At 44.7% G+C, this 12,634-nt stretch overlaps 1 protein-coding gene across 2 annotated transcripts in view; it reads left to right on the forward strand.

The window, feature by feature from the left end:
• The window catches only part of SENP3 (SUMO specific peptidase 3), a 69,791-nt gene that overhangs the window by 29,507 nt on the left and 27,650 nt on the right, over positions 1-12,634 (forward strand). For both annotated transcript variants that reach the window (XM_069215576.1, XM_069215575.1), the window contains exons 7-8: positions 8,334-8,411; positions 8,540-8,677. In XM_069215576.1, the coding sequence (XP_069071677.1) occupies positions 8,334-8,411; positions 8,540-8,677 (216 nt within the window). The remainder of the gene's footprint in view (positions 1-8,333; positions 8,412-8,539; positions 8,678-12,634) is intronic.

The following is a 12,634-nucleotide window of genomic DNA, read 5'->3' on the forward strand; positions in this document are numbered from 1 at the left end:
GGCTGGAAAAGACCCTGCACCCGCAGCCCCCAGCACCGGAAGGAACGGAACTTCTGTGCAGGAGTGACCCCCAGGAGGCCCTCTCGCTTGCCCAGGTGGTGGCTACCCCGAGGAGCCCCCCCCTTGCCTGCCTGCACCGCTGAAGAGACCCCTTGGTCTCCCATTGAAACCTACAGAGAACCCAATGCTTGTTTACACACTGCACCCGGCCGCCCCGCGCTGCTGAGGGTGTACTTTTTGTGCTGACTTGTGTCCCCCCCGGTGCCCTACAAAACCCCCCTGTTCTGCCCTCCGAAGACGCGGGTACTTACCTGCTGGCAGACCGGAACCGGGGCATCCCCTTCTCTCCATTGAAGCCTATGCGTTTTGGGCACCTCTTTGACCTCTGCACCTGACCGGCCCTGAGCTGCTGGTGTGGTAACTTTGGGGTTGCTCTGAACCCCCAACGGTGGGCTACCTTGGACCCAAACCTGAGACTTGTAAGTTATTTACTTACCTGCTAAAACTAACAATAACTTACCTCCCCCAGGAACTGTGAAAATTGCACTGTGTCCACTTTTAAAACAGCTATTTGTGTTTTATGTGAAAAGTATATATGCTACTGTAATTATTCAAAGTTCCAAAAGTACTTACCTGCAATACCTTTCAAATGAGATATTACATGTAGAATGAAACCTGTGGTTCTTAAAATAAACTAAGAAAATATATTTTTCTATAACAAAACCTATTGGCTGGATTTGTCTCTGAGTGTGTGTTCCTCATTTATTGCCTGGGTGTATGTACAACAAATGCTTAACACTACTCCTTTGATAAGCCTACTGCTCGACCACACTACCACAAAATAGAGCATTAGTATTATCTCTTTTTGCCACTATCTTACCTCTAAGGGGAACCCTTGGACTCTGTGCATGCTATTCCTTACTTTGAAATAGCACATACAGAGCCAACTTCCTACAACTGGTTACTAGAAGGATGGAACCTGGGCATCGAGTTATCAAACGCTACCTCAGTCAACAACCATAATGAGTTTCCAGGCCTGCTATGATAACCAACATGCAGATCCTTGAATCGCTAGACTCATTCTTGCATGTGATTCCCTTGTTCAATGGCCCTTTTTCACACAGTTAGCCACCTGCTTTGACAAGGTAGTAAACTTTAATGGAAAAGCATGAAGTTTCACCATAGGCATTCACATACCTGCCAAATTTGTGAATCTTGTGGAAGTTTCTCCTCTGTGACAGCACTCTGCACAACCCGAGATCACGCCTGCAGAATGGTAGTTGGTTTACCAGGACTGCTGGCGGGCATTAAAAGAAATTCTAATATACCTAATTGTTCTGCTCCTTTCAATACATGTCAACATGCCTCACCTCTCCATTAGTGTCTAGCTCGGTTTCCCATCTTAGCTTTGTGCTACTGCTTCATATTATCTATTGACAGTAGCACTTTTTGTCTATTTGACTTAATTGTGAACAAGACCTGTCTATCCGGCACACATCTCACTGTAACCATCCTTTCCCTGTTTCCCTCTACCCACATCACCCCCTTGTTTGTCACCTCTTGCTCAGAGGATGACCAAGAAATCCCCCTGCTTACCCCCCCCCACCAACATGCAGCCATCAGCCTTGCTGCTCCTTTCAGCTTCGTTGTCTACACAGTTCACCTTTGTTTCTTTGTCTGCACCTTTAGGCCACTAAATGATAAGTAACATGCTGGCAAAAGTCCAGCTATTGTCTACCACACTTATAAAAAGAATTATAGGCGTGTCAAGGCATGCTGGTGATAGGCTCACATCTCATATTCCCTGTTAATCCAGTAACCATACACACTGGTGTCTGGGTCATACCTTTTTGGGTCTCCAGTATCCCAACAACCATCTCGCGGGCTTCCCACTAACCAATAAAAACATACACCATGACACCTTGGCCATATACCTCCTATGTTCCCCCAGTAACTCAACACCCTTGCAGAATGTCCCTGCTTAGTATCTCATATGCCCTACTGACCAAAAAACATGCATTGCAGCGCCTTCATCCTACGTCACACATTTCACCCTTCTTCTCAATTCCTTCAATTCATATTTGCTTATGTTGTCAGCAGTCAGTAAATGATGGTCCAGAATGCATTGTAAACCTCTGAGAAATTATATAATCCCAAATCTTTCAGATAAAGCAAGGTCTACAAAGCACAGTATTATCTCTGCATAATTAGGTGAGCCAAAGCAAGGCCTCATGATTTCCTAAAATGGCTGCCACGTTGCCTTGAAAGTTACAAGTGAACTTGGTCTTCAGGGTTATGAGCAATGCACTTTTATGACCCCAGACTGGTTGTCCATCTCCTCCTGGTCCTGTGCACCCATGACCTTTCTCCAGGATACCTGCACCTGATGAATAGGCAAGCCTCATTGTTACCATGCTCACCATGGAAAGTTAAGAGTCTTCTATTTCAGAGTTCCACATGGACTGTTCTTCTAACCGTAGCCCTGCATAGACTATTGAACTGATAGATCTATTACTTGGACACTTCACATGGTGTTGGATGCCATTTTAAACACCTTTCAGCTTGTTTTCTGTCACCTGATCCCTTGATGTGGCTGACCTTCATTTGGCTGTGCTCCAGACAACAGTACCAAACATTGAGCCAACCTGTATTCTTTTTGCATGCATCACAATTTCACTACTGCACAGTTGCTTTTGTGAAACCAAGAAGCAAGAACATCTCATGATAGTGGTGTTGGGATTTTTTATTTTTAATGATCTGCTGCTGGTCCCCATGTCAGTCATTTGTCTGTCAGGACAGTGTGAGAGACTTCAGTGGCCCCAGAATTGCTTCTTCTCCAACACTTTAAACAGTAGTTTCACCCCCTACAAGTTAGACCATCTTGTCTCTGGCAGAGAAGCCTTTTTAGTGTTTGGATTCCCTATTCTTTGGGAAGTAGTACACATTGCACACATTAGTAATACCACTGCAGCCATTGGCTAGTAGAAGCTTTATACTGAAGGACCTGAAGTTGCAGCCAACTGCGACCTTAACTTTGGCTGCCTTTTATTTTTATTTGGGCAGTATCCCAATTGTCATCTTGAACCGGCTGGCAGTCTCAACTACAGTGAGGTACATATACAGTTTTTCTAAAAGTCATACTGAAGTATGCCTGCTGATAACTGCTATTGTGATTTGGTCTGGTCATAAGTTCCACCTGCATGGCAACCGACTTGCAAGTAGTCAGCTGAAACTCATTAAGTAATTGTAGTAAACTGGCTCTTTACATGATATATATCACTAAGTGGTAATATTGTACTAGGAGTCCAGAGATTCCCCCAGAAGTGTACAGTGCTCAGTGTAAACTCACAGTGCTCTATTTGTGGTAGTGTGGTCGAGCAGCCTTAGGCCTAACACTGAGGAGTGTAAGACCATTGTTAATCACACAGTGATTAATAAATGACACGGCTCAAAAAGGAGATCCACACCAATCATGGAAAAATAATCTTCTTTCAAGATTTATTTCAAGACCAAGAAGTACGTTTTTCAAGAAAAAACACTGTGCAATTTTTAGTTCAGAAATGGGAACCTATGGGAGGAAACAAAAATGTGGTTTTGTAGGTAAATGTACAACTTAAAGAAATGGATGAAAAAATCAGCATCCGACAAGGTTCAGGTTAGTAGCAAATCTACCCTTCCATCGGCACAGTGGCGGCCGGGTACAGAGTTCAGACTCTGAATCTGGTGTTAATGATAACCAGTGGAGAAGGGGGATAATCGAAGACTTGCTGCTACAGGTGGGTAAAGCAGTTTAGTATCCCAGTAGCCTTGGGGTAAGGTACGCTTGGGGGCACAAGTCAGCATCAATCTTACACCCTCAGTGGCACAGGGATGGCTGGATTCAGAGTGCCAATAGAGCGTTGGACGCCCAATGCAATCCAATGGGGGGAGATCTGTTTCTAAAACAGACTACAGGCTATGGCCCCGAGGCCGGGTGAAGATAACCCACAGCTGCACATGGAAGTAGAGATGCTGGGAGGCGTAGGGGCATTGTCGGTCGTGCTCTCCAAGGCTCAGGGGCTTTGGGTGCCTTGAGTTGAGGCAGCAGACATCGCTGTGGAGTCTGGCACGGGTCAGCACAGGATGGACTATCGCTCAGAAGTGCTAGGGAACCTTCACAGGACCGGTGGGACACTTGGACTCAGGCTGGGGGTGTAGGGTGCAGAGGTGGGTCTGGCGGTGGCTTCGTGGTTCCTCAGAGCAAAGTTCTTTGTTCTTTAAAATTGGTTTCTTCGGGACAGATCTGCTGTTCGTTGGAGATCTTTGACTTAGTCAAAGGCAGGCAGTCCTTCCAAAGTCATGGAGGTCTGTGGGCGGCAGGACGGGGTATTCCTTAGATGCAGAATCCTTGAGGGCTGCAGATAGGCTCGTAAATCTGGGGCCACATCAATTTGTGTGTGCAGTCTTCTCTGCTGGTGCGACTGTAGGGTCTGGCTCTTCTTTGGTAATCAGGAATGTAGTTTCAGGATCTGGAGGAGCCCTTAAATACTAGATTTAGGGGTATAACAGGGGAGTTAACAAGTAGGGACCAACGGGTACCATGACTGGGGTGTCTACACCCACTATAAGGCCACCCTCCAAGTGTAAGGGGGCATAGGCCTACCATCCCTGATAAGTTAAATCCTACCATCTTCAATACGGTGTGCACTGAAAACTGTGCTTCATTTTGCCTCTGGTACCCGAGTGGAGTTGGCGATGGTGGGTACACCTGCTATTCTCACTTTGTTTACCCACCAGTGCGCCTGCCAAAAGTTGGAGGTTTGAACCAGAGGCAGCCATCTGCTCGGGTCCCATTACAAAGGCAGCACACCTTTGAAGCCCCCCACCCTCAAGCACTGTGCCTTCCTGTGAGGTGGAGGTATGACACCACAACCAGGTTGGTCTTAGTTTCAGGTAGCAGAGAGCAAGGGCTGTCACCTCATGGCCCCAGAAACGAATCTGGCTATGGTAGATTGGCTACAACTAGTCTGGGTCCACACCAGGGTTGGTACATTTTCATGGGACCACCTCGAAGGTGCCCTCTGAGTGCATATTGGAATAAATCCAACACTGTCATCAGTGTGGGTTTATTGAGGGGAGTTGTTTGATACCAACACTCCTGGGTTCCATGAAGCCATCATAGTGCTGGAGAACTAGAGTTTCCAGCTCATGTACTCTCTATGGCTTCACTGTCACTTATAATATCAAGAATAGACTTGGATATTGTACGGGCATATCTGCTCAAGCAGATATGCTCACACCTGACATACAGTGCACTCTGCCTTAGGGCTTGTAAGGCCTGTGGAGCGGTGACTTACCTATACCATGGACAGTTCTGCTGGACATGGCACACAGTGTGCCATGTAGGCTTTGTCGTTTGTCCCTACACCAAAGGATGCCAGCTGCAGTGGTACAGCCTTGGTGAGAGTTTCCCTAGGGGTCCTTCGGTTGCCATGCCCCAAGTACCAAAGGTACCCTTTACCAGGGGCTAATAGCAGGGACTGACGTTGTCAATTGTGGTCTAGTTTGAGGGAAGAAGCACTGGCACAGGGGACCTTGTTGGCAAGGACCCTCTGCACTACAATCAAAACCACATTGTTTTCCAGTCAAAAAGTGGGCAGGCTAACCATGTCAAAAGAGGCGCTTTCTCACACTCATCTATACCTCTGAGATCTTTCTGTTGCTGATGCAGCGCTGTTGGTTAGAAACGAGTACTTTAGTGTGGCTTTCCATAGTACACAGTACCATTAGACTGATGAATGCCAAGACTTGCATCTTCATTTAGGAACAATGTGCAGCTTCTATATTTTTCAGTATATTTTCCCCATTTGTAATATCTGTGTCATTCTCTTAAATTTTCCTCTTGAGGGTGCTCTTGAAGTTTCAGTTTTAGACCAACATGACTAATGTACTAATTTCCTTGCCCTGGGACTGTAGTTTGGTGTATTCTTTTTAGCAAACCATACAGCTTGCTGCTTTCTGCCCGAGGTGGACCACAGGTCCAGCAAGTGGCTCCTTCCAGCACTGAGCTCTTCTGCCCTTAAGAAGTTTAAGGGTCCACCCGTGTATGTTCAGTACCTACTTCTGAGTGAAACCTCTTTAGTATTATCAAACTCGTCTATAAAACTGGCCTGCCTTAAATACAAAGTGCTGTTCTGGGAATGTATTAGCTGCTTCTCCCAAGTGAGTAACATCAAAGGGTCTGTGAAATTGTTCTTTAAAGGAAGGTTACTGCTAAAGATTGCTTGCACTGGGTGAGCCATGTGCTCTCTCTGTGCTCTTTGGTGCACCGCCATCACTTCAACATATATGGGCACTAAAATGTTATTTGAACCCTTGATCAGTACTTGCCAATATATTACTTTAAATAGGTGACAATATATTCCTCGGAAGTGCAGGTATTAAAAATCTTGAGTGGTTTCTATTAAGTCATAGAATCAGTGTCCTGCAGCAGGCTCAAAGACTGACTTGGGTAAAGGATATCTTCCAAATAAAACATTGACTCCTCCAAAGTTCTAAATTCACAAGAATGGAATCTACCACTTGAGGGGAAAAATATTGAGACCCTGGAGCTCACAGTGATTGAAAGTCTTCAAAACAGGAGAAAAAAATGTCTAAGGCTGACTCCAGGTCACAGGAATGGTCTTCTACCACACTAGTAGCAGCCCAGATCGATCATGTCACAATATAGCTCTAGCATTTCTCTTCTGACCTTACTTACTTATCCATCCCTCCCACCATCTCACTCCAAATGCAGAAATAAGTTTTGTTTTCTTCTTCTTTTATCGAATGGAAATTGCTACAGCTTGATATTATTGATTTAGGCATTCTGGTGCCTCAGAAGCTGGTATTTGATTGTTGATTGGATTCCTAGGCTTAAGAAACATCTAATGTTGTACATGGTGCATCTCTAAGGGCCACTGACTCTTACCGGACAGTTGCACCCTCTAGGTTCTATTTCCCAAATTCCCCCTTTGGAATGTATTTTCTGCAATGATTCGTTATGCAGACCACCAGATAGGTGACCTTTTATTGAAATACCGTTAAGTCCGGATTTTCTAAACTGTAAGGAGCACTTGATGATAATGCTGGCTCCAGTGACACATCCTCTCTTCTGCTAGGTATTTTAAAACGGGGCTCCATTTGAGCCTTCACACAAGTACTGAACGTGGGAAGTTGGCTTTACAACCTGTGATGTTGATCTTGCTGAAGTCTGCTCCTCTTTCCTCCTCTTGATGGTTGTGGCTTCTGCTGCTTTCACTCTGACTGTCTCCAAAGCAATTGACTGTCTCGGAAGTTGTTGTACCTACCCTTCAAAAATGCAATGCAGTGCAGTAGGAAATTAGGAGACCGTTAACAGCTGTTGATGACATATCTAACTTGGAGGCAGTTGGTTACTTTGTTACATTGGTCTATATTGGACAACGTAGAAGACCCATCATTTAACTGCCCTATCATGGAAAATCTCGGGAAGCATTAACTTTCCCATCACGTCATTGCTGGATGTATGTATAAATCTAAAGACATTTTAGAATGTCATTCCATTCTCTTCTAAACGCTGATCACCAGAGTTGTGAAAAACTTTAGGCCAAGGGATTTCCATTTCTCCATTGAAGAGAGATCTGAAAATGTAATTAAGTATTTGCATCCTCCAGAGCCTTTCAGCCTTGATTACATTAAAGATGAGAGGGTAAGTCTTGGGAACACATTCCATGCTGTTTTCTCCACTCACTCCAAAAGAAAAAACAAATTGGAAGATTCTAGAATCCAAAATGTAGTTATCTAACTTCAAATAAAAAAGCAGTAAAATAAATGCATTTTGTTAAACAATAATGGTTTTAGGTTAGTCCACTGTTTCATGTCTTTAATGCATTGTCTAAAATGGTAAGCTTTTCAAATGCTTGTGAATGACTGTTGAATCATTGTCAGATAAGTCACATTATTAAAAGTAAACCGCCTTGTCCAGCTTTGAATCTTCATAGCTTCGTATGCTACTTGAACATTTCCAACTTGACATAGGGGAATATGTGATTAGCATTGGAACCTATAAAAAACAGGCTTAACCATATTTTCCAAGTTGTTTTATTAATGAGGCATTTGTTCATCCTCCCAGGTTAATGCTTCTTTGCAGCTGAACAATTAAGTTATTTAGGAGAAAGTCTCCTCATCTCCAGATACTGGTGTCATCCACCAAAAGTAAAGATTTAAAAGCAACAAAGAGAAAATTACTCTGTGCACTTGGTCAATAGTGTTTTCTTAAACTTATCCTGATGATAGATTTCAGTGGCCCGTAAATGCCTTTGTTTTTCCAACAGGTTCACTTCTTTAACAGCTTTTTTTATGACAAGCTGCGCACAAAGGGGTACGATGGAGTCAAGCGCTGGACTAAAAATGTAAGTCTTGTTTTAAGTATTTGGATGTGAAGTTAGTACATGCCAGACTGATCTGCTTTGTGTCACTGAAATGCTGACTTTGAATTGTCCCCTTTGGTCATTGGTTGTATGGTGTGTGTTGTTTCCAGGTGGATATATTTAAGAAAGATCTGCTCCTTATACCCATCCATCTAGAGGTTCACTGGTCGCTGGTTTCTGTGGATGTCACTCGGAGAAGCATCACATACTTTGATTCTCAGCGTACCCTTAACAGGCGGTGCCCCAAGGTAAGACCAGATTACTCACAGAAGGAAGGGTCAGGGTAATTCTCTAAGCAATCAGTGCAACAATGTGCAATACTTCTATAATTCCAAAAGATGAACTAAGGTCATACTGCCCGGGGGTGTCTTGTGTGCGCCAAATCAGGAGCATATGAGGGGGTCATACTTTCAGAGTACATTAAACTGGTTTAGAGGAGGAGCAGAGAATGGCCAACACACCAGTATATACTCATCTGAAGGTACCTAGTGTTACAAATGGATTATGCAAATGCAGCAGCAGTGAGGGTATGCATACCCTCAATAGATGGGTAGCAGACATAACCTACAGGAGGATGGGGTCGTCATGTTTACCGAGTGAGCCCCAAGTTTATACAGCGTACCCCAAACAACCTGAGTATTAATACTGCCCTCAAATAGATGGTTCATTGAATTAACACATTGATGTACCCCAAAGGATATGCTGGAGGTGTGTGACGATGACGCACACTGAACAGGTAGGGCAGCTAAGAAGGAAGTGGTGTACACTAGGTTGTACTCGAGTGGCTCTTGGTTATTAGTCAAAAGCATCGATTGGCCCGTCCACACTGTCCATCCTAAGCTCTTCCTACTAAGTACACATAGAAATGTAATACATGTACAATTACTTTGAAAACGCCAATTTTTCATTGACTGTTTATAAATGCTACATAGACCAGTTCTTTAGTATTTATTCTAAAGAGGAAAATAATTATAAATGGAAACAAAGCAAAGGCATTACAATTAACCTACTAAGCCAATGATCACCAACCTGTGGTCTGCAGCCCTCTGCTGGCAGGAAGGCACTTATCCAGCTGGGGCCTCTGACAGAAACACATGCATGTCTTTGTTTATTACTTCCTGTGAGTTTTAATAGTACTGCAAAGTTCCTAGTGCATCCACCATGTTTCGGGCAAAAATAAAAGGGCCAAGCTAACTCCGGTGATTAATGTACCTGCTAGAGAGAGAGAGATCGGGGTTTTGTCAAGTGGTAGTTGTGATCTTTCTAAGGTAGCGGAGAGAGTTAATATGCTTGCTGCAAAGAACTTGCACAATGCAGATCACAGAGCAGTATTTCATATGCAAGGCGCAGTGGGTTACTTTTCTCACAGAGATTCTTTTGTTAATGTGCAGTTCACCCAATGCAATTATAATCTAGCTCAGTGAGCTATGAACTGCCATCAAAGAGGTACATGCAAACTGCCTGGTACATGTTATTTATGAGAGGTTCTATACAACTAATTACATGTGACAAAGAGGCTATGGAGAGATGAGGGCCCTTATGGTTTTACTTCCTTTCCCCACCATATTTGTCAAAAAGCTTTCTCGGATCTTATGTACCTAACAAATAAAAACAGAAATTGCTTGGGAAATGTAGAATCTGAGCTGAGGATTCAGCTTTCCTAGATAAAACCAAACATTGAAAAGTTAATCGTTGAGATGCAGCGCTAACTCTTGTTACATATTTTCGATTTTTGTGTATTTTTTCAATAAAAAATCATTATCTTTTGTAATTCAAGTATTTGTTTGGAGTGCACTTTGTGTATTTTTTGCGAATTACTGTTTTTAATGTTTAAAATATAAATTGTGCCGGTTGTTTGGGGGTTCCCCGGCTTCAAGTATTGATTCAGTGTCAGGACCCAAAAGGTTGGGAACCACTGTACTAAACTGAAAACATTTTCACAAACCATTTTTGATGAGAGAAAAAAAAGGGGCAATGTAGCTAAATAGGCAAAAGCCCAAAAGGCAGTCTAAATTGTGCTCCTTTCTTGAAGGAACAGCATACCTCCACTATCCCATCATGCCCTGTTTAGCTATTTATGGTTTTCCTACTCCTGCTGACATGACCCTATAGCACTGGAAACCTTTCCTCAATGTCTTGAGACAGACTGCTCATGTTTGTTTGAAGCCCACCAGACAGCTGTCTGCTTACTAAGACTTCTTGGGGACATTCTGATTGAGGACTTACGATTGCGTTTCGCGCATTGCTTACCGTTAGCTTTGTGGTTTGTAATTCACGCTTTCTTTATATTTGCTGGCCTTACTTTTTTAGGCTGTCCAGTGTGTCTTTGTCCCTCCTTGGAGCATAGCCTGTTTACTGTATTCTGTGAGTGCTTGCTCTCTATAAACAGGCCTATAAATCTTTTTCTCATGTCACATTTTTTGTGCATTCAAAGACTGGTCAAATGTCGGGTTGTCTTCGGAAGGAGGTTTGTGTGTACTTTTATTTCTGTAACCACAAAGTGAGAGGATTTATTTGTTAATCTGGGGATGTGACAGGAAATGCTTTTTTTTTTCTAGCATGCAACAAACTGTAAATCTCTGTAAATAAACTATGTGCATATTTCAGAACATATCTGAATTTGGAAAAGCACAAATCATTTTTTGTATTTGTGAAATGTGGTGTAAACAGTTTTCTGATGGATACGACTACCTGTGGATTACTCACCTTATGAATTTGATCCTTGCGCCAGCATCGACGGAAAGTCTTCTTCCTAGATGTCTCCGTCGACGAGGACGTCATAATGGCACGGCTCCACGTGACTCCGTCTGACGTCAACGTGCCAATAAGAGGTCCTCGTCGGCGTACTGACGTCAGTTTTCCTTTTTTCCGTGCCTTCGACGCCAACGGTTTTTCTTCCTGGCCCGTTGGTAACTGTAACGATTTTTGGCGGTTACAATGTCGCCTCCGAAGAAGTCTGGTTTCAAGCCGTGTAGAGAATGCGGGGGTCGGATGTCAGTGACCGACCCACACTCGGACTGTATTTGGTGCTTTAGTTCCGAACATGATGTGGAAGGTTGCTCTTCGTGTCAGAGCATGAATCCAAAAGCTCTGAAGGAGCGCGAGGCGAAGCTCTTCTTAGCCAAAGCAGAGAAGAAGGGCCATAAAAAGGATTCCTCCCATGCTTCTCCCAAAAAGCATAAGAAGCGGCGCCGTCATGACTCTCTGCGCCGATCGAGGAGTCGGTCGAGGTCTCGTTCTTCACGACGCCAGAAGACATGGGAGATGAGTCCTACTGTCACGCCTCAGCAGGAGAGTCCAGAGTAGTCACCGGCGCCTTCAGTTTTTGAGGTCACTCATTGTAGCCCTCACTTTTCGCCGGCGCCGAGGGATCCTGATGTTCAGCAGACATCTGCACAGCAGTACCCGGCTTTCCCAAGTCCAGGGACGGATCCGGACGCATTTTTGAATGCGATGTATGCTGTCTTTCAATCCATGGCCCCTGCTGGTGCACCGGCGGGTCCCACGGGGCCATTGGCATTCAATTTGGGCTCACCGGCGTCGTACAGGCCTGCTCCATTCATGCCCTTCTGCCCTACAGAGACTGGCGGTTCGGCGCCTAGGCTCTACCCTGGCAGGCGTCCTCCACCTGTGACTGTGGACCCGCCTGCACGTCAACCGACTCCTTCTCCGCGCCATCCGGCGTCGTTGTTGTCTCCATCCAGACGGCTCCATCACCTTCCGGCCAATCGACTTCGAGAAGGTCATCTGCCGACTTCGTGTCAGCGCCGGCACCAGCGCCGGATGAGCCTAGGAGCCTTCCTGGCCCTGTTCGGGGTTCGAGATCGTCGGCGTCAATGGATTCTTTGTCGACGCCGGCCCTGAAAACACATCTTAGATCTCGGAGGAAGGCATTGAGACTTCTGGAGGAGGAGGAATACAGACAGCTTGAGGAAGGCGAGATTGAGCCTTCTGATGACTTCCAGGGTCTTGCCACTGCAAGTGGTTTGGATACTTCCCCGGAGTGGGACATTGCGTCTCCGGGGGAGTTTACTGAAGAGGCTGCTTTCTTTCATGCAGTGGTGAGAAAGGCAGCTGAGTATCTGGATTTGCCTTTTTCCGTGGCAGAAGTAAAAACTAACCTGCTCACAGAGGTACTTCATCCCTCTTCGTCCAGTGCTGACCCTTGGCTGCCTTTCAATGAGGCTTTGACTGAGCCTATTTTG

This window comes from Pleurodeles waltl, chromosome 12 (genome assembly GCF_031143425.1).
Source record: "Pleurodeles waltl isolate 20211129_DDA chromosome 12, aPleWal1.hap1.20221129, whole genome shotgun sequence".
In the NCBI taxonomy this organism is placed as follows: Eukaryota; Metazoa; Chordata; class Amphibia; order Caudata; family Salamandridae; genus Pleurodeles; species Pleurodeles waltl.